General features: G+C 38.8%; 1 protein-coding gene across 5 annotated transcripts in view; it reads right to left on the bottom strand.

Annotated features, from left to right (window-relative positions):
- The window catches only part of Mtbp (MDM2 binding protein), an 82,553-nt gene that overhangs the window by 61,679 nt on the left and 524 nt on the right, over positions 1-20,350 (bottom strand). For 4 of the 5 annotated variants that reach the window (NM_001130717.2, XM_006241656.5, XM_039079751.2 and 1 more), the window contains exons 2-10: positions 19,687-19,767; positions 15,309-15,382; positions 14,998-15,149; positions 13,461-13,519; positions 11,714-11,858; positions 10,714-10,831; positions 9,141-9,275; positions 7,652-7,746; positions 6,163-6,235 (exon numbers count right to left, since the gene is read on the bottom strand). In NM_001130717.2, coding sequence (NP_001124189.2) covers positions 6,163-6,235; positions 7,652-7,746; positions 9,141-9,275; positions 10,714-10,831; positions 11,714-11,858; positions 13,461-13,519; positions 14,998-15,149; positions 15,309-15,382; positions 19,687-19,767 — 932 coding nt within the window. Of the gene's footprint in view, positions 1-6,162; positions 6,241-7,651; positions 7,747-9,140; positions 9,276-10,713; positions 10,832-11,713; positions 11,859-13,460; positions 13,520-14,997; positions 15,150-15,308; positions 15,383-19,686; positions 19,768-20,350 lie in introns of those variants that run through there. The other variant, XM_039079754.2, reaches the window with a different exon arrangement.

Below are 20,350 nucleotides of genomic sequence, written 5' to 3'. Positions count from 1 at the left end.
GATCCTCAGGCAGTTCAATGTCCAATTTTCTGAGGAACCTCCAGACTGATTTCCAGAATGGTTTTACCAGTCTGCAATCCCACCAACAATGGAGGAGTGTTCCTCTTTCTCCACATCCTCGCCAGCATCTGCTGTCACCTGAGTTTTTGATCTTAGCCATTCTCACTGGTGTGAGGTGAAATCTCAGGGTTGTTTTGATTTGCATTTCCCTTATGACTAAAGATGTTGAACATTTCTTTAGGTGTTTCTCAGCCATTCGGCATTCCTCAGCTGTGAATTCTTTGTTTAGCTCTGAACCCCATTTTTTAATAGGGTTATTTGTTTCCCTGCGGTCTAACTTCTTGAGTTCTTTGTATATTTTGGATATAAGGCCTCTATCTGTTGTAGGATTGGTAAAGATCTTTTCCCAATCTGTTGGTTGCTGTTTTGTCCTAACCACAGTGTCCTTTGCCTTACAGAAGCTTTGCAGTTTTATGAGATCCCATTTGTCGATTCTTGATCTTAGAGCGTAAGCCATTGGTGTTTTGTTCAGGAAATTTTTTCCAGTGCCCATGTGTTCCAGATGCTTCCCTAGTTTTTCTTCTATTAGTTTGAGTGTGTCTGGTTTGATGTGGAGGTCCTTGATCCACTTGGACTTAAGCTTTGTACAGGGTGATGAGCATGGATCGATCTGCATTCTTCTACATGTTGCCCGCCAGTTGAACCAGCACCATTTGCTCAAAATGCTATCTTTTTTCCATTGGATGGTTTTGGCTCCTTTGTCAAAAATCAAGTGACCATAGCTGTGTGGGTTCATTTCTGGGTCTTCAATTCTATTCCATTGGTCTATCTGTCTGTCTCTGTACCAATACCATGCAGTTTTTATCACTATTGCTCTGTAATACTGCTTGAGTTCAGGGATAGTGATTCCCCCTGAAGTCCTTTTATTGTTGAGGATAGCTTTAGCTATCCTGGGTTTTTTGTTATTCCAGATGAATTTGCAAATTGTTCTGTCTAACTCTTTGAAGAATTGGATTGGTATTTTGATGGGGATTGCATTGAATCTGTAGATTGCTTTTGGTAAAATGGCCATTTTTACTATATTAATCCTGCCAATCCATGAGCATGGGAGATCTTTCCATCTTCTGAGGTCTTCTTCAATTTCTTTCCTCAGTGTCTTGAAGTTCTTATTGTACAGATCTTTTACTTGCTTGGTTAAAGTCACACCGAGGTACTTTATATTATTTGGGACTATTATGACGGGTGTCGTTTCCCTAATTTTTTTCTCGGCTTGTTTCTCTTTTGTATAGAGGAAGGCAACTGATTTATTTGAGTTAATTTTATACCCAGCCACTTTGCTGAAGTTGTTTATCAGCTTTAGTAGTTCTCTGGTGGAACTTTTGGGATCACTTAAATATACTATCATGTCGTCTGCAAATAGTGATATTTTGACCTCTTCTTTTCCGATCTGTATCCCCTTGATCTCCTTTTGTTGTCTGATTGCTCTGGCTAGAACTTCAAGAACTATATTGAATAAGTAGGGAGAGAGTGGGCAGCCTTGTCTAGTCCCTGATTTTAGTGGGATTGCTTCAAGTTTCTCTCCATTTAGTTTAATGTTAGCAACTGGTTTGCTGTATATGGCTTTTACTATGTTTAGGTATGGGCCTTGAATTCCTATTCTTTCCAGGACTTTTATCATGAAGGGGTGTTGAATTTTGTCAAATGCTTTCTCAGCATCTAATGAAATGATCATGTGGTTCTGTTCTTTCAGTTTGTTTATATAATGGATCACGTTGATGGTTTTCCGTATATTAAACCATCCCTGCATGCCTGGGATGAAGCCTACTTGATCATGGTGGATGATTGTTTTGATGTGCTCTTGAATTCGGTTTGCCAGAATTTTATTGAGTATTTTTGCATCGATATTCATAAGGGAAATTGGTCTGAAGTTCTCTTTCTTTGTTGTGTCTTTGTGTGGTTTAGGTATAAGAGTAATTGTGGCTTCGTAGAAGGAATTCGGTAGTGCTCCATCTGTTTCAATTTTGTGGAATAGTTTGGATAATACTGGTATGAGGTCTTCTATGAAGGTTTGATAGAATTCTGCACTAAACCCGTCTGGACCTGGGCTCTTTTTGGTTGGGAGACCTTTAATGACTGCTTCTATTTCCTTAGGAGTTATGGGGTTGTTTAACTGGTTTATCTGTTCCTGATTTAACTTCGATACCTGGTATCTGTCTAGGAAATTGTCCATTTCCTGAAGATTTTCAGGTTTTGTTCAATATAGGCTTTTATAGTAAGATCTGATGATTTTTTGAATTTCCTCTGAATCTGTAGTTATGTCTCCCTTTTCATTTCTGATTTTGTTAATTTGGACGCACTCTCTGTGTCCTCTCGTTAGTCTGGCTAAGGGTTTATCTATCTTGTTGATTTTCTCAAAGAACCAACTTTTGGTTCTGTTGATTCTTTCTATGGTCCTTTTTGTTTCTGCTTGGTTGATTTCAGCTCTGAGTTTGATTATTTCCTGCCTTCTACTCCTCCTGGGTGTATTTGCACAGCTTTCATTGTGTCCCATAAGTTTGGGTATGTTGTACCTTCATTTTTATTAAATTCTAAAAAGTTTTTAATTTCTTTCTTTATTTCTTCCTTGACCAGGTTATCATTGAGTAGAGCATTGTTCAATTTCCATGTATATGTGGGCATTCTTCCCTTATTGTTATTGAAGACCAGTTTTAGGCCGCGGTGGTCCAATAGCACGCATGGGATTATTTCTATCTTTCTGTACCTGTTGAGGCCCGTTTTTTGACCAATTATATGGTCAATTTTGGAGAAAGTACCATGAGGAACTGAGAAGAAGGTATATCCTTTTGCTTTAGGATAGAATGTTCTATAAATATCCGTTAAGTCCATTTGGCTCATGACTTCTCTTAGTCTGCCTACATCTCTGTTTATTTTCTGTTTCCATGATCTGTCCATTGATGAGAGTGGGGTGTTGAAATCTCCCACTATTATTGTGTGAGGTGCAATGTGTGTTTTGAGCTTTAGTAAGGTTTCTTTTACATATGTAGGTGCCCTTGTATTTGGGGCATAGATATTTAGGATTGAGACTTCATCTTGGTGGATTTTTCCTTTGATGAATATGAAGTGTCCTTCCTTATCTCTTTTGATGACTTTTAGTTGGAAATTGATTTTATTTGATATTAGAATGGCTACTCCAGCTTGCTTCTTCTGACCATTTGCTTGGAAAGTTGTTTTCCAGCCTTTCACTCTGAGGTAGTGTCTGTCTTTGTCTCTGAGGTGTGTTTCCTGTAGGCAGCAGAATGCAGGGTCCTCGTTGCGTATCCAGTTTCTTAATCTATGTCTTTTTATTGGGGAGTTGAGGCCATTGATATTGAGAGATATTAAGGAATAGTGATTATTGCTTCCCGTTATATTCATATTTGGAAGTGAGGTTATGTTTGTGTGCTTTCATTCTCTTTGTTTTGTTGCCAAGACGATTAGTTTCTTGCTTCTTCTAGGGTATAGCTTGCCTCCTTATGTTGGGCTTTACCATTTATTATCCTTTGTAGTTCTGGATTTGTAGAAAGATATTGTGTAAATTTGGTTTTGTCATGGAATATCTTGGTTTCTCCATCAATGTTAATTGAGAGTTTTGCTGGATACAGTAACCTGGGCTGGCATTTGTGTTCTCTTAGGGTCTGTATGACATCAGTCCAGGATCTTCTGGCCTTCATAGTTTCTGGCGAGAAGTCTGGTGTGATTCTGATAGGTCTCCCTTTATATGTTACTTGACCTTTTTCCCTTACTGCTTTTAATATTCTTTCTTTATTTTGTGCGTTTGGTGTTTTGACAATTATGTGACGGGAGGTGTTTCTTTTCTGGTCCAATCTATTTGGAGTTCTGTAGGCTTCTTGTATGTCTATGAGTATCTCTTTTTTTAGGTTAGGGAAGTTTTCTTCTATGATTTTGTTGAAGATATTTACTGGTCCTTTGAGCTGGGAGTCTTCACTCTCTTCTATACCTATTATCCTTAGGTTTGATCTTCTCATTGAGTCCTGGATTTCCTGTATGTTTTGGACCAGTAGCTTTTTCCGCTTTACATTATCTTTGACAGTTGAGTCAATGATTTCTATGGAATCTTCTGCTCCTGAGATTCTCTCTTCCATCTCTTGTATTCTGTTGGTGAAGCTTGTATCTACAGCTCCTTGTCTCTTCTTTTGGTTTTCTATATCCAGGGTTGTTTCCATGTGTTCTTTCTTGATTGCTTCTATTTCCATTTTTAATTCCTTCAACTGTTTGATTGTGTTTTCCTGGAATTCTTTCAGGGATTTTTGTGTCTCCTCTCTATGGGCTTCTACTTGTTTATTTATGTTTTCCTGGAATTCTTTCAGGGATTTTTGTGTCTCCTCTCTATGGGCTTCTACTTGTTTATTTATGTTTTCCTGGAATTCTTTCAGGCATTTTTGCGATTCCTCTCTGTAGGCTTCTAATTGTTCTCTAAGGGAGTTCTTCACGTCTTTCTTGAAGTCCTCCAGCATCATGATCAAAAATGATTTTGAAACTAGATCTTGCTTTTCTGGTGTGTTTGGATATTCCATGTTTGTTTTGATGGGAGAATTGGGCTCCGATGGTGCCATGTAGTCTTGGTTTCTGTTGCTTGGGTTCCTCCGCTTGCCTCTCGCCATCAGATTATCTCTAGTGTTACTTTGTTCTGCTATTTCTGACAGTGGCTAGACTGTCCTATAAGCCTGTGTGTCAGGAGTGCTGTAGACCTGTTTTCCTCTCTTTCAGTCAGTTATGGGGACAGAGTGTTCTGCTTTCGGGCGTGTAGGTTTTCCTCTCTACAGGTCTTCAGCTGTTCCTGTGGGCCTGTGTCTTGAGTTCACCAGGCAGCTTTCTTGCAGCAGAAAATTTGGTCTTACCTGTGGTCCCGAGGCTCAAGTTCGCTCATGGGGTGCTGCCCACGGGCTCTCTGCAGCGGCAGCAACCAGGAAGACCTGTGCCGCCCCTTCCAGGAGCTTCAGTGCACCAGGGTTCCAGATGGTCTTTGGCTTTTTCCTCTGGCGTTCGAGATGTGTGTGCAGAGAGCAGTCTCTTCTGGTTTCCCAGGCTTGTCTGCCTCTCTGAAGGTTTAGCTCTCCCTCCCACGGGATTTGGGTGCAGAGAACTGTTTATCCGGTCTGTTTCCTTCAGGTGTCTCAGGCAGGGGTCCTGCCGCTCCTGGGCCCTCCCCCACGGGAGCCCAGAGGCCTTATACAGTTTCCTCTTGGGCCAGGGATGTGGGCATGGGTGAGCAGTGTTGGTGGTCTCTTCCGCTCTGCAGCCTCAGGAGTGCCCACCTGACCAGGCGGTTGGGTCTCTCTCTCTCACGGAGTCTGGGAGCAGAGAGCTGCTGCGGGCCGGGATCCGCGGGTCCACATTCTCTTTAGAGCACCAGTTTTCTAAGGGAATAACAACCCCAGCCTAATATACCACCCTGGGGAGACTGTTGAAATTATAGTAATCACTATCTGCTCCCAGGAGCGCTTGTTAGTAGACTGGTAAGACAAGGGTAAGAAAGTGTTACATAAATACAGCCAGTAAGTGCTTGTGCATTAAAATCATTTCTACAGAAATGCAATGGTTGACAAAATTTCCAGAAAGAAATCAAGACGTGTTTTCCTTCTTAAAAATGATATAAAATGACTTTAGACACAAGATTCTGTGTAGAATCCTCTATGTCTCAGTTTTTTTAGTGTTAAAAAGACATCAAATGTATCATAAGGTATACACATTAAAATAGCTACAGGTCTCTCCTGTAGCACTGGGATATGGAAAAAAATTGTAATACACAGAATAACCATCCAATGATGTTATAAGTCTCTTACTCCCATCTCCTGTCCTACATGAAAAGATAACAGTCATACAATGGCTTCCCAGAGCTAGAATGAGGTATTACAGAAGAGATTAACACTACATCCTAAAATTTAAAATAACTTTTAAATTCCTCATAAGGTTTATTTCTGAAAGTTCTTTATAAAATCAAGTGCCACTTTGTCTACAGAACATTTGAGCAATATCTTAACATGAACTACTGGCAAAGCTGTATTATGGTACCATATTCAAAAGCAAGAGCTGTATTTACTTTTTTTAAACATGTACTGAAATGTTAAGTATTAGCTATACAATGGACAAAGCCTTCTGTACCTTGCCACACAGGGAAGAGATCTGTTCCAACAGCAGCATGGAATTCTGCCTTGTGCAGTGCCCAGTCACCTCTCTGTACTAAGGAGTTAAAGAATGAGAGACTAGTAACCAGGAAATAGCTCGACTTGGGAAAAACAGCTTGACTATTACTCTCCCATCATTCCCTGAAAAATCACTAAGCTTAAGTATAAGAATTAACAATTATTCTTTCCATTATACATTATTTCCTTAATTATTAGTTTTGAGTATCTACTACAAAGAATAAAAACAAGGAGTGAGTAAAAAAAGAACCTCTGCTTTAAAAAATTCAAGGGTGCTAGCTTAGTCCATTTCAAACCAGCAATTATGCAATATAACATGTCTGTTCTGGGCCAGTGAGTGGCTCGGGGGTAAAGGTGTCTGCCCTTTGACAACCCTCCTGGTGGAAGGACACAAGCGATTCCTGCTAGCTGGCCCCCGATCTACACACAAGTGACCCACCCCCTGAGAAAACTCTGAATATTTCAGATATATATGGTGGCATTTATAGTTACTTAAAAGCACAGAAAGATGTATCATCCAAATAATGTTCATAAATCTATCATACTGATGGCAAGAGAAATATCTGAGCAAGTCAGAATTGTGTTTTCTGCTTTCCCCACATATTTCTAACATTCTCCTCTGATGCTCCTAAGCACAAAGGGGCCAAACAGGAAGAAGCCTTCTGCCCATTCTAGACACATATGTTAGTACATGAAGCATGGGGTAGGAGTTGGGGATAGACTTTAAAACTTTTCTTAAAACCATGACGAGGAAAAAATATACTGAATTATCTTAGGGCACGATCCAATGTCTAAATGTAAAGTGAAATCATAGAAACAGCTTCATGTGTGCTTTTTCTGCCCTTTCTTGATACAAGTGGGTTTGTGCAAGTGAGACCTTTTAGAAACCCAACTCTGGAACTGGGAGAAAAGTGTGGCTAAGAGTCACACCCACACACTCCACAATCCGTCTTTAGCAGAACAGTATCAAGAGAAAAACAGAGTCATAGAGAGGCAACTTGGCTTCCAGAAAAGGGAAAGTGATTCTTAAATGACATTTCGAACTAAATAAAGCAGTAAGAAAACACAAAACCAATGTGGGTGTATCCAGACAGAGTGCTGGGCAGGACAGTTCCAATTAATGCCACTCTGTGTGTAGATGTGGCCCGTGCTCAAGCCACATTATAACCGCATCAAGGAAGCCAGGTTCAGTCAGCTGCATATTCCTTCCATAATCCTGCCCACAGCAAGCAGTCTACAATGAAAGAAAGGCTGACTGGCTTGGGGGAAAGATTTCTGACAGGAGAATGTGGAGAAAACCCTTCCCCTGAAGCCCCATGAGTATTAAACAATGAACACAAGGAAGTAAAAAGCAACGTAAATCTAACACACATTTACCTGCTGGTACTAAACCACTCTACCTGACCCACAGAATGTAAAATAAAATGAACATATCAACAAAAGGATACAACTCAAATTCGATATCCGACACGTAACAGGAGGGAAGATCTGATAATTTTATCATCTGCACAAATTCTAAAGCAGAACCATAATAATGGAAAACCTAGAAGAGAAATTCAAATTGTTTACTACTTTAAATCCTGTAAATGAAATGAAAGCAAACAAATTACTGATTATTAGTTTAAAATTTTAAAAGCCTCACAGGTAGCATGAACACATCCGAAGAGAAAGCAGTTTTAGTTTTCAGAAAACAAGAGCAGAGCCTCCTTCCCCACCCTATTTCTTTTCCCCCACCCTCCCATGAATGCACATATGGGGGCATGTAGTGGTCTGAATAACATGGCCCCCACAGTCTGGGCATTTGAAGGTGTGGTCCTAGCTGCTGGCTCTCTTCTTCAGGGAGCCTTAAGAGGCTGGGGCTTGGGGCTGGCTTGTTAGATGAAGGCGGGCTTTTGCATTCTTTGCTTCATGCTTGCAGTTCAGTTTGTGTGCCATCAGCTCTCTGCCCCTGCCACCATGCCACCAATTTCATTTTAATTCATTAAAAGAATATTCTCAATAGAAGCAAAAAAAAATATTTTAAGAACAGATTATTTTACTTTACAATGCCAAAAAAGAGAAGTTGTCACTAAATCTTCTGAGTATAAGGTTTAGAAAGAACTGGAAATCCCAGTGAAAGACAGGCATGGCAAGTTGCTTATAGAAAATAACACTAGGAAATGAAATCACAGCAGAAGTGGCATCCTTTTCTCCATTGCCCTTTCACCAGAATGCACTAACCATCAACCTCTGTATTTGACATGCTCTTAAACTAGGTATTTTAAGATGGATTTCAAAAGCACATATAAAGGACCTCTTCTCCTGGCTTTCAATACTTAAAAACAAAAACAACAGCAAAAAAAAAAAGTCCTAGATAAATTATTTTAATTATTATATATTATAATTTACATTTGAAGAACAAATCTATAGAAGATATGAGGAGAGAATTAATATGCCTAATACCATAAATTAAGCCTAATCCAGGATCTGGATCAGGTCTCATCTCTAACCTCATTTAATTTTCCTAGTAACCTTGTAACATGTTATTGCTCTCGTTTCATAAATGAGTTGCCAATCTACCCAGGACTGTACAGTATGTAGCAGGTGAAGAGTCAAGTTTCAAGCCGGGCTTATGTAGCCATCTAGCTATCTAGCTTTTCACTGCTCTTGAAAGGATCACATAGTAACCTCTAACTCCAGATCAATTCAGGCTTACACTGACTTGAAAATTACCTCATTAAAACAGTACTCTACAGCTATCAGTCTCCCCAATGTGTAATGTTCATCACACAATGTAGCTCAAAGACTCAATTATAGGAGTTCTCTGAGCTATGCCGGTGAGCACAAATCATCATATGTGTTAGTAACAGCAAGTAAGATTCAAGAGTATTTCATAGAACAAAATGGAACAAATGGATGATAGCAAAAAAAAAAAAAAAATTAAATGTAGTACATTACCTTAGGCAAAATATTCTTATCCTTAGATGATGCTATCTTTTTGGCAAGAAAGCAGGTATTTAAATTATATGCACTAACATTTGTAGGTGTAACTCCTTTTAAACAAAATTCAGGAAAATTAACTTCAAATCCAAACTGAAAAGAAACCAAGAGAACTCAATTATAGGGGTTATGAGTAAAGATTAATATACTTTATTAGAATGAAAATATTGAGAAGAAACTGATCTACTTGCATAAATAGATATACAAATGTGAACTTTTGATACCGCAGCTCAGTGAGTAGTTCTTCCTGTTAGGTACATACTGTACTATTAAGTTAAACACCAATCTTCCATCGAAAGCTCAGTGATCCTTGGTTAGTCAGCAACAGTACACTAACTCATTCCAAGTAACCTCGCTGGTACACATTCAGTGCCTGCTTCCTACCAGTGTGTGAGTTACAGTGAGACAGAGCTGCCTGTGTTCTTCACTACCAGACACGTAACACAGGGCCTCGCACAGTTGACCTTCAGAGGTGGGTGATGAGAAAGGCAGTTACCACAGAAGTAGCAGCAGTACGACAGTTAACAGTAAAGATGAGACAGTTCTGACCAACAGGACTTCCTGTGCCATTACTGTGCACTCATAAGTCAAATAGGTCCTATGAGTTATTATTATCATCCCTGGCTTAGACAACAAAACAACTATGGTACCAAGAAGTCACACAAAACCGAAACAGAGTCAGGATTGGAATTTAGGCATTGTAACTCTAGAATCTATATCTTTAATCACCAGAATGACTGTCGACTGAAAGCTATGAAACAACTCCAGGTTTTAAATATATACTGTGGACTGATGGGTGTGTAGTTTCATACTAAAGGAGTAAAAGAATCCCATAAGAACTCAGGCATGATCTGCTCACAGGTAAGCACATGACTTCAGAAAATGAAAAGGCAATTCTCAAAATCACATTGTCAACAGTTCCACTATGGCTCAATGCTAGTTAATCAATCAATTAATTAATCAGCACTGAGCCATAGTAAAGGATTAATTGATTAATTAATTCTATTAACACAATCTGCAGAGACCGTTTACCTGAAGACTGAATCTTTGTAAAACCTGGATAAGCTAGTATATAAGTCTAGACAGACTTGATTCGAGTGAGCTGGTGTGTAAATGACCAAGATCACCTAAGGATCCATAGGTAACTGCTCCCAGTACTGTGTCTGGTAGATAATACAGCAGTCAAACAAAGCAACGTGGGTAAACAACATGGCTAACGTCCAGCACTGTTCTCAAAATACCACACTCTACAACAGCCACACCTAAAACATAACCACGGTGACTACTAAAATCACAGCTAAAAAAAAATCTAATAAAATGTAAAAATTGGACCAACTGTAGTTTTCTGTAGCACTCTGCAGCTCAGGGGCCCCTACTAGGAGCAGATGCACTGTTTATATCTTTGCAGAAAACTCCACTTGGTGTCAGTAGAGAACATCCTCCCCAGGGACCCTGGCATTGACTTCAGTTGTACCTAAGCAAAGTCCAAATGTCTTTTTTTTGTACAAGGCAAAGCTATGAAACCAGTTACCTTTCGTTCCCGCATCTGAATCTCTCCCCTCCACAGTTCCCTCGAGTCAATGGCATTTCCGAACTCCTCTAAAGGTACAACAGTAGCTGAAAGGTATTCTGCAATTTTCTGACAATTTCTGTTTAAAGAAAAAGATTTTGATAATTAAATGATGGTAATTTTTTTAATGGCTACATTTTAACTACAGCCTAGGAGAGGAAACTGCAATTTTCTATTAATATTAATTATCCATTAAGGTAGTCTCTGGGGAAGGGCTGTTACATTCACTTATATTCAGAGTTATCACCCCTAACTATATAAAGAGAACTTCCAGTTACTGCTGGCTTAACCATGTCAGATGTACACACAGACTCAATGTCAGTCCCTCAGCCTCAAAAAAACTAAACTGCCACCCTGAATGACCTGCATGGCTTTTATGACTCTCATGGCAACACTTGGTCACAGGCGATCTTGACTGTAGGCACTCTGCTTTGCCTGTATTTCCATGCAGGGAGCTCACCGGCATCTACTGCTATGCCTGGCTTAGTAAGCGTTCTTTAAGTGCTTCATTTGTTACATCGAAAATGAAATCATGAGGTTAATAAGACCTGTCTGAGCACTAAGTTTGGAATCAAAAGTAGAGGGCACAACTGACCTCTACTAATGCGTCATAAATGTAGCTGTGTGTGCCTTGGCATGTGTGCACAGAAAGCAGATGGATTATGACGAGTACAGTGGAGCTGCCACCCTAGTGCACATAGGTCCTGAAAGCCTAAGAGTGCACAGGGCATTTGGAGAAACGGTGCTCAATAGTGACTATGCATCAGCCCTGACAGGATCTACTAAGACCTTGAACATCTTAGAACTAGGAAAGGAGGACAATCTAGCTCCTGATAAAGATACAAGTCTCTAATCACAGTACAACAGACACCTTCACCTCCTCACATTAAAGTACTTTCCAAAGGCTCAGTCTATTGAAAACCTGGTAACAGAACAACGACATATGACCAAAGGAGCTTACGTCTCGCAGTGACTTCCTGCTACGATAACTTTTGCTGAATGCCATTCCTTCAGATGTTTCAAGGCCCCCACAATGGGCAAGCACTCTTTTAATTTAGGAGGATCTTTGTCAGAAGGCAATAGTATTACATCTATCATTGCTCTACCTAGAAAAGAAAATCGTAATTTTAATAATATTTATAAAATAATTTTATAATTTGTTATTCATTATATTGTATATAATTATATATATTCTAAATTATCTATAATTTATAATATATTCTCTATTAAAAATAATTTTAATAAAAATATATGAGTTCTAAACAGTGCTTTAAACAACTGAATCTTAAGCTTACTTAGAAAATAAATGACTATTTTAAAACTGTGCACACCTTCAGGAGTTAAAAAATATAATACTCCACCATTTGAGTTCATGCCATGCTATATGGAAACAGCTAGCACATGCTAGAAAACAATGAACTATATCATAATTGCTTGCCAATTCTCTAGCAGTAGCTAACTATATGGGTTGCTCTGGAGGTCATCAATGCCAATATATGTAACAGGGGGAAAAACTATGCAATTTCATTATATCCTCCTACATTTAATTTTTTTATCCAAAAGAGAATGAATGAGTATAAAATTCCAATGCTCAAATAAATCATTTCTCTTAAAGAATAAAGCATTCAATATAACCAATTATATTAGCATCATTAAGAGAAAAACTTACTTCATACCATTTTAAATGATATGAAATTAAAAATTTATTGAAATACCAGAAAATAAAATGAAATAAAAAACAAATAAAAATTTGAAAACCAAAGACATTTAACTAGATAAAAATAGCAACTGTATAAAATTTTAGTACATATTTTTAAACTGACACATTTGACTGAAAGAAATCTGATGGGCTGAAGAGTAGCTTAACATGTACAAGGCTTTGGGTTCAACCCTTGAGTGAAAAAGTTACAAAAATGTTTGTAAATGCATTCAGTTATTTTCTTTTCAATTTTATATGTCCGAGTGTTTGCACACATGAGCGTGCATTTCTGATGCACCATGGAAGCCAAAAGAGGGCACTGGAGTTATAGATGGTCGTGAGCTGCCATGTGAGGGACAGGATAACCCAGGTCCTCTGCAAGAGCAACCAGGGCCCTTCACCACTGAGCCATCTCGACCAACCCTGTATTTTCTATACAGGATTCTGTAGTAAAGTCGGGCTGTACATACCAGCTCCTTGAATGTAAGAATTTTATGTGTGTGATTCTTTAGAACTACCTAGCTTTATACACCCCTGTATATTCAGTTCCCAGAACAGTGCATGACATACAGTACAGACATCACACAAACATTCAGTCAACAAATGGTATTCAATAATGAAAGCATTCATTAAAAAAACTGCAAAAGTATTTAATACCAAATTTTGTGAATAACTATTTAGTAATATAAAGAAAAGCTACGGAGACCAAAAGAACAATATTTATGGATAATATCATACAGTATTTTATAAAATATGCTTCCCATTTTAGGAGCAAAAGTGGTTTCTATTTTAAAACTGCTGAGCGAAGAGCTTCATCCTACTGCCCGACATTCCATTTGGTGATGTGTATGCTATCTGCACCATAAAAGAGTGTTATCCTGACCATCTAAGTTAAAGAAGCAATTTGTCCTGGAATTTACAGGACTGGTATCCTACAGAATATGCTGAACTCGTCACTCATTCATAAAATGTAAGAAATACAAATGATCTAAAACAGTTATCATATTACCAGGAGCAGGAAGCTTGTCTGATAACTGATGCAGATTTTCTGCTGATTCTTCATATAGACTACGATAAAAGGATACAGTTAGAGAAAAATGCCCTATATCAGTACACATATATATCATATAATCCTAATAGTCAATAATGATCTGTATGCTACAGTCACACATGCTAGATACATTATCTTATTTGACTCAGCTGACAAACCCATGCACCAGTAAGATTAGTATTTCTCCTTTCAATAAATGTCCTAAAACCATGGAGCTATGTGTGAAAGCCATATTTCACCCTATAAGTACAAGCCCACAACCAAAAAACAAACAGAACCAACGATAATAATAATGGGAACAAAGACCCCAGGTCATATTTTTTATATTCAATATAAATAATAGACCAAACACTTTTCTAATCTTCCAAGCAAGCCAGTAGTAGGCTTTAATAATAAAGTACACTGCTTTTTCTCTGAGATAGTTAAGTCTTCACTGAGAATATGATATTTTGCTCAGATTCCTAAAAACCTATAAGTTTTATTCAGATACTGAAATTCTGTTCCCACAATAAGTTTTTATATAGGATAAAGGTATTTAAATCCTTCCTCATAAGGTAATATTGTCTAAAACAAAAGCCTAAAGCATGTTATGCTAATTATAGTTTCCAGGCTCCCTCTTGTGGAAATAAGGTGACTCCCACATCATTTTTTCACAGTGATAAAACATGAATCACTAAGATCTTTGTAAGGCTCAGTGAAGGCATCTTAGAAAGTACCTAAGAGTGCTTCCATACTTAGTGAGTGAGGAAGCAAAGGACTAGATGAGCTAACTCCCTAGCTTTGCCTCACAGAATCGAACAGTACATTCCTAACTCCTAGTCCACAGTTCTTCCCTCGTGTTCACTGTTTCCTGCACACCAACACAATGTGACACTAAGAAGAAGGAATCCTTAAAGCCTATACAATTTATAGGTAAACCACATGAATACTAAGACAAAGCAAAAGCACTGCCTGTCACACAACAGACACTAAAAGGAAAGTCTTAGGAAGAAAAAAGTCATCACAACTTAGTGTCTGGATCATTCTCACATTCTAACAAGATTCAAGAGGCTTGCAAGAGAAGTCAATTGGCATTCCTCAGAAACCCTACGGATTACAAAAAGTATCAGAAATGTTGAAGAGGCATATAATTGGGAAAACAAATCCCACGCTTCAGTCTCAGAGACCAAAAACACAATGTGCTTTGTTTGAGTGTTATCTGCTAGCATTAAATAATTCCCCAAGTCAAGCTAACACAGGATTAGACAGAATTTAGCTTCAATGATAAGCCAGTGCAAACGGCATTCTAGCAGTTGTGTAAGCCTAAACAATGTTCTCAGGTAGCGATCAGATGAGAGGTGTAATCTGCCCAGGGTCTTCCAAAACTGAAGTATTAAATAGTGTAGTTGATTAAAATTCCCCTACTATAGTTGCTAAAATATCCAGTCTTTTCCCTCCTGTCTCAAACAACAGGGCAGTTGCATATCTGCAAGGCAATACAGGCACAGACGCATACTCAGCCAAGGACAAGGACTCCCTGCTATTACTGTCATCTTCTTCAAAGCACTCAACAGCGCTCTGACATTCTTCCACATTTGCTTGAAGGACATCTTCGATTTTATCTTTTTCAGCATCGAAATGTATCTCTTGCCAATCAGAACTACAGAACTAACAGAAGATGGTGGTAAGTGATGGAGTCCTGTCATCATTCATAGCACAGACATTTCCTATAGCTATTACAAAGCCAACAAATCAAAAGGCAGCATTAAACAGAGTTGATTCATGAAGTGCTGTATAGTAGGTAAGGCGTTCACTAACAGCTATTACCTGGTAAAATCCACATATTGCTTGCGCTGCAAAGAACCACTTCCTGGAGTGAGGGGTGCCGCCCACTGAACAAGCTTGAAAACAAATCACACTTATTAGAAGAAAGGCAGACAATAAAAAAAGCAGTCACTGTAACAAATTACTGCTTAGAGAATTGTATAATACTGAAACATAGTTTTCTAAGTTATAAATCTGTTGCAAAAAATCCAACCTGCTTAAAGGAAAAATTACAAGTTTGCATTAATTCAAACTCAGTATTTCTTAATCATTATTTAAAATCTACTATAAAGATGTTTTAAGAAAATACAGCTAATACTCAATTTTGCCTAGGTAACACAAAACAAGTAGGCTACTAATTAAAACCAATTCCCTCTCCAAAGACTATGTAGACATGGTTCTACCTGGTCACAGGCAAATGTTCTACTTGGAAAATGCAATACCATAAAATAAACTAGAGAGAAACAGACAGAGAGACAAAGAGAGAATATGACCTCAAAGGTCACCCTGAAGCATATCTCAGAGGAGTCAAAAGAAATTGAGAGCAATGGAGAGAAACCAGATTCAAGGCTAGGAAGGGAAAGGGAACCATGAGTTAGTTTAACTTGTAGGACCAAGGTAAGGTGCTGAAGTGTCAACTGAAGCTTTTCTTCCAGACTGAAGCTCAGCAAAATACTGTGTCCTTACTGGGAAGCCCTGAGTATTAGTGCTTACGGGAAATGGACCACTCCATTTGCCTTCCTGTTACGTCTTTATTTACTCCTTCCTGCCAACATGCAAGAGGTCCTGACCTTCCAAGAAAAGGCAATTCCTCAGAACAGTCCCCACCCAGGCACTGCAAACCATTCCCCTCACTATTGAAAACCACAAATCTATTTCTCAAAGCGGTAGTTCCCAATGGAGTCCTAGCTTCTCCTGTTCAAGATTGCGAATCCCTTTCCTCACTCTTCAAAACCCCCTAAAATGCTGCCTACTTGTGATGGCCTCTTCCTCATCAGCTTTGCCATGCCCTACTGGACTTTTCATTCCTAACATGCCATTGAAATTATACTCGAAGTTGCTAATAACTTTTTACAAAATGGTTAATTTTCAGCTTTGTTGATATTTACTCTCTCAGCATAAGTCAGAGAAGAATCAAAGGTGACAGTTGCGACTGACTGTATGACTCCTTTCCCCTTACATCAGTTGGATCTGTGGCGCTAATTCTGGCTCCTTTACGGTCTCTTAAAAGTGGTGTTCTTTGACTACTGGGGATATTGAGGTTTTGTTTTGTTTTGTGTCTTCCCACCATCTATAAACAATATCCTCTTTCTCATGGCTTCCATCTATACCCAGACGATTTTATAACTACATCTCCAGCACTACCCTCCTGTAGTTTGAGATATAGGCATATTCAATTTTTATATCTTCAATATCTCATTAGGCAACCATCCATGTGTTCTGAACAAGTCATACTTCCTTCTTAGTAATGCCACCAGTCAGACTTCTAAAGCCATGTATGATTCCTTTCTCCTAAACTAAGCCACCTCAGCATTAAGACAGGCATTCTCCCTCTAACTCCCCCTCAGAGCTGGCCACTGCCTACAAACTGCCTGAGCCCTCCTCGCCCCCATTCTTCAGCTGATCTTCTGTAACAATCCCATCTCTAATGTGCCTAACATGTCTGGTACAACTAGAGTACTTCAGAGCAGATCTGCAGGTGGTGGGGACAGATAAAGCAGGTGCCATGCAACTGTGAGGACTCCAGCTCACATCCCCAGTGCCCATATAAAAGCCAGGCAGGTGTGGCAGACACCTACAATCTCAGCATTTGGGAGGCAGAGAAGGGAGGTTCCCTAGGACATGCACACATGATAACAAGCATATACACATGAACATCCCACACCCACTTAAAAGACAAACAATGAAGAAGAAGAAGAAGAAGAAGAAGAAGAAGAAGAAGAAGAAGAAGAAGAAGAAGAAGAAGAAGAAGAAGAAGAAGAGAAGGAGGAGGAGGAGGAGGAGGAAGAGGATGAGGAAGAGGAAGAGGAGGAGGAGGAGGAGGAGGAGGAGGAGGGAGAGGGGAGGAAGAGGGGAGGAAAAGAAAGAAGAGGAGGAGGGAGAGGAGGAAGTGGAGGAGGGAGAGGAGGAAGAGGAGGAGGGAGAGGAGGAGGGAGAGGAGGAAGAAGAAGAGGAAGAGGAGGAAGAGGAGGAAGAGGAGGAAGAAGAGGAGGAGGAGGGAAGAGGAGGATAAACAGGAAGAACAACATCTGATCATCTTCCCTGCATTAAAAATTTTAATGGCTGTTGACTACAATTAGGAAGAAGTTCAAATACCCTGACACAATTTACAAAGATGTCTATATAACTATTCCAACCTAGCTTTTTAGTACCCAAACCATTATCAAAAAAAAAAAAAAAAAAAAGTGCATCATGCAGTGAGTGACCATGACGCTACTTTCAGTTTGCTAACCAATCACTGAGCATCTTACTATTCAGTGTTATACAGAGAAAGAAAAATATCTCAATTTTTTTTCCTCCTGGTCTTCTGATATAAACTCATTTTCCCCTCAATGGATAACTAGAAAAAGTACCTGCTGAGAAAGATGAAGACTAGCCAGAAAACCAATGATTGGTGCTGAGAGTGCTATTCAAATGTCTATCAAGAGTTGTAGGTTGGTTACTGTAACAAACATGCTAAGACAGGTAAGGATATCCCAGGGAAAATACTAGCAGAAAACACTCACATGAAAGGAATTCACGCACACTTCCCAATACTGACGGCCCAAAGAAAATACACTAGAAGCTGGCGAAACTAGAGGTAAGTTGCCAAAGCACAGAAAAGATGCTAAGCCTGTACAAGTTCTATGATGGCAAAGAACAACGTGATGCCCAGCTATTTTCAATAGTTTTAACAAAGAAACAAAATACTTCAATTGTAGTGTATCTCACGTTTTAATTTGCAGAATACACAGTAAATATTACCTTTACTACTTTTTTCACTGTCTTAAATATTGAAAACCAATCAGTGTTTTGAATTTTTTTAAATCATACTCTGTGTGTGTGTGTGTGTGTGTGTGTGTGTGTGTGTGTGTGTGTGTGTGTGTGTAGGCACCTGTGTGTCACAGCTCTGTGTGGAAATCAGAAGACAATTTCTAGGCTCCGCTTGGAATGAACTCAGGTTATCAGCCATGGCAGCAAGCAACCCTATCCACTGAGCCATTAAAAACCAACAAGAGTTTTTAATTAGCTTTGATAAGAATGTTACAGGTCATGGAACAACTCTAATGTCTAATTGATTATTGTATTGGAATGATCTCTCATGCCTTCAGTACACTGTCACTTGCAGAGTTCTGCATTACTGGGGTAAAGGTGTGTCTTATAAGAAACATGCACATATAAGCAGAAAGAATACTTTCATGAGAACCCAGTCTAGAATATTCTCAAGAGCTCTTTTACATACACATTTAATGCATGAATGAGGGAAAATCTTTGCTGCAATAGTAGCACTGTCTAAACTTCACCAACTTCAGAAATTAATACGAGTACCATTAGAACTTGGACAATAGGCTAGTGCAGCACCTACATACTGGAAATCAATCCTTAGGGGCGAAAGCTGCCCAAGAAACTGAAGGTCCTCTAATAAGGAAGGGAACAGATTATAACAGAATCATGAGAGCTGCAGCTCTCAAAATGACATTTTTCCTGCTATCTATAAATATTTCCAACAGCTTTTAGGATTTGATCTGTCTCCATATTCCTATTGTCTGGGCCTTTAAAGGATATTATCAGATAAAGAAGGAAATTATTAAAGCAAATAGAGCTATTTGTAAAATGCCAATAGAGCTAAAAGTAGGAAAGATTTCTTGCCCAAAAGAGTCAGATAACTTCAAAAGGTCAAAGCAGTTGAGAACTGAGAGGAAAAACACTATCTTTAGCAAGCACAAAGTTGTTTTTGTTTTAAGATAATCAGTAAAAGTGGACAAGAAATAAAACACCCACGTGTGGTAATGTTAAGTCAGAGTAGGAACTTTAACAATGTGTCCACAAGCAGGGCAGTGGTGGTGGCCCATGCCTCTAATACCAGCACTAAGGAGACAGAAGCAGGTGAATCTCTGAGAGTTCAAGGCCAGCCCGGTCTGTAGATAAGAGTTCTAGGAGAGCAAGAATTACACAGAAGCAGAACTCAAGTTGGAAGTCCAGAATAACTTTTATAACAACTTACAACATTTGAATATCAGGAATAATAATGTAGTTGAAAATTTAAGATACCCCCATATCCCTGTGCCTCATTCAAAGTCAACAAGTATTTCTTATACTCCTAGGCTATCAAACTAACTGATTTCCAATAAAATGCTGTGTCAGACTTTAGGGGGGAATTTCATTACACTGTTGTACTTACCGGGGAACGTACTATCATCTGGATGGATTGAATCATTAATGCTTCTCTTCAAGAGGTGATAAATATTGGTTGCTGTCAAATCTATAAAAATAAAGACCTAATTCAGTGGGCTCAAGAGTTAACATAATCTAGGTCTGTTTCAATTTCACTACCAGAGTATCTGAAGGCCAGTAAGTTGTATATACCATATATATGTTGATCAAGTCTATTCTAGTGCTGACACAGCAGAGAAAACAATCAACTCTCCAGATTTATATATGCTAATCAGTAAAAGAAATCAAAACTTCCTTCCAAAAGATGTATATATGAACTATATACTTTTCTTCCTCAAAATGTCTGCTTAATCGAAACAAAGAAAATGTAATAAAGACTAGTCAGGTACATCAAAAAACAATGCAAACAAAAAACTAAAAGCAGCTAAAAATCTTTTAAAACCGGTCATTCCTTTTTTTTTTCTTTTTTTTTTTTTTACTGTGGCATGTTCCCTTAATAGAATGGAAACTCAGATCTGCAAAACCTATCGTTTCTGTATTTTCTTCAAGGTGGTACACCAAGGGTTACTACTTTCTAAATGCATACCTTCCCCAGAAAGCAAAAATTCGATTACTATGCCACCAGGAGATTTAACCGGGTAAATATTCAGTTTGCCAAGCACTTGGGACAC

The sequence above is a fragment of the Rattus norvegicus genome, chromosome 7 (genome assembly GCF_036323735.1).
Source record: "Rattus norvegicus strain BN/NHsdMcwi chromosome 7, GRCr8, whole genome shotgun sequence".
NCBI classification, from domain to species: Eukaryota; Metazoa; Chordata; class Mammalia; order Rodentia; family Muridae; genus Rattus; species Rattus norvegicus.
The sequence above is the reverse complement of the archived record's forward strand: the minus strand, read 5'-3'. Positions and strand labels throughout refer to the sequence as shown.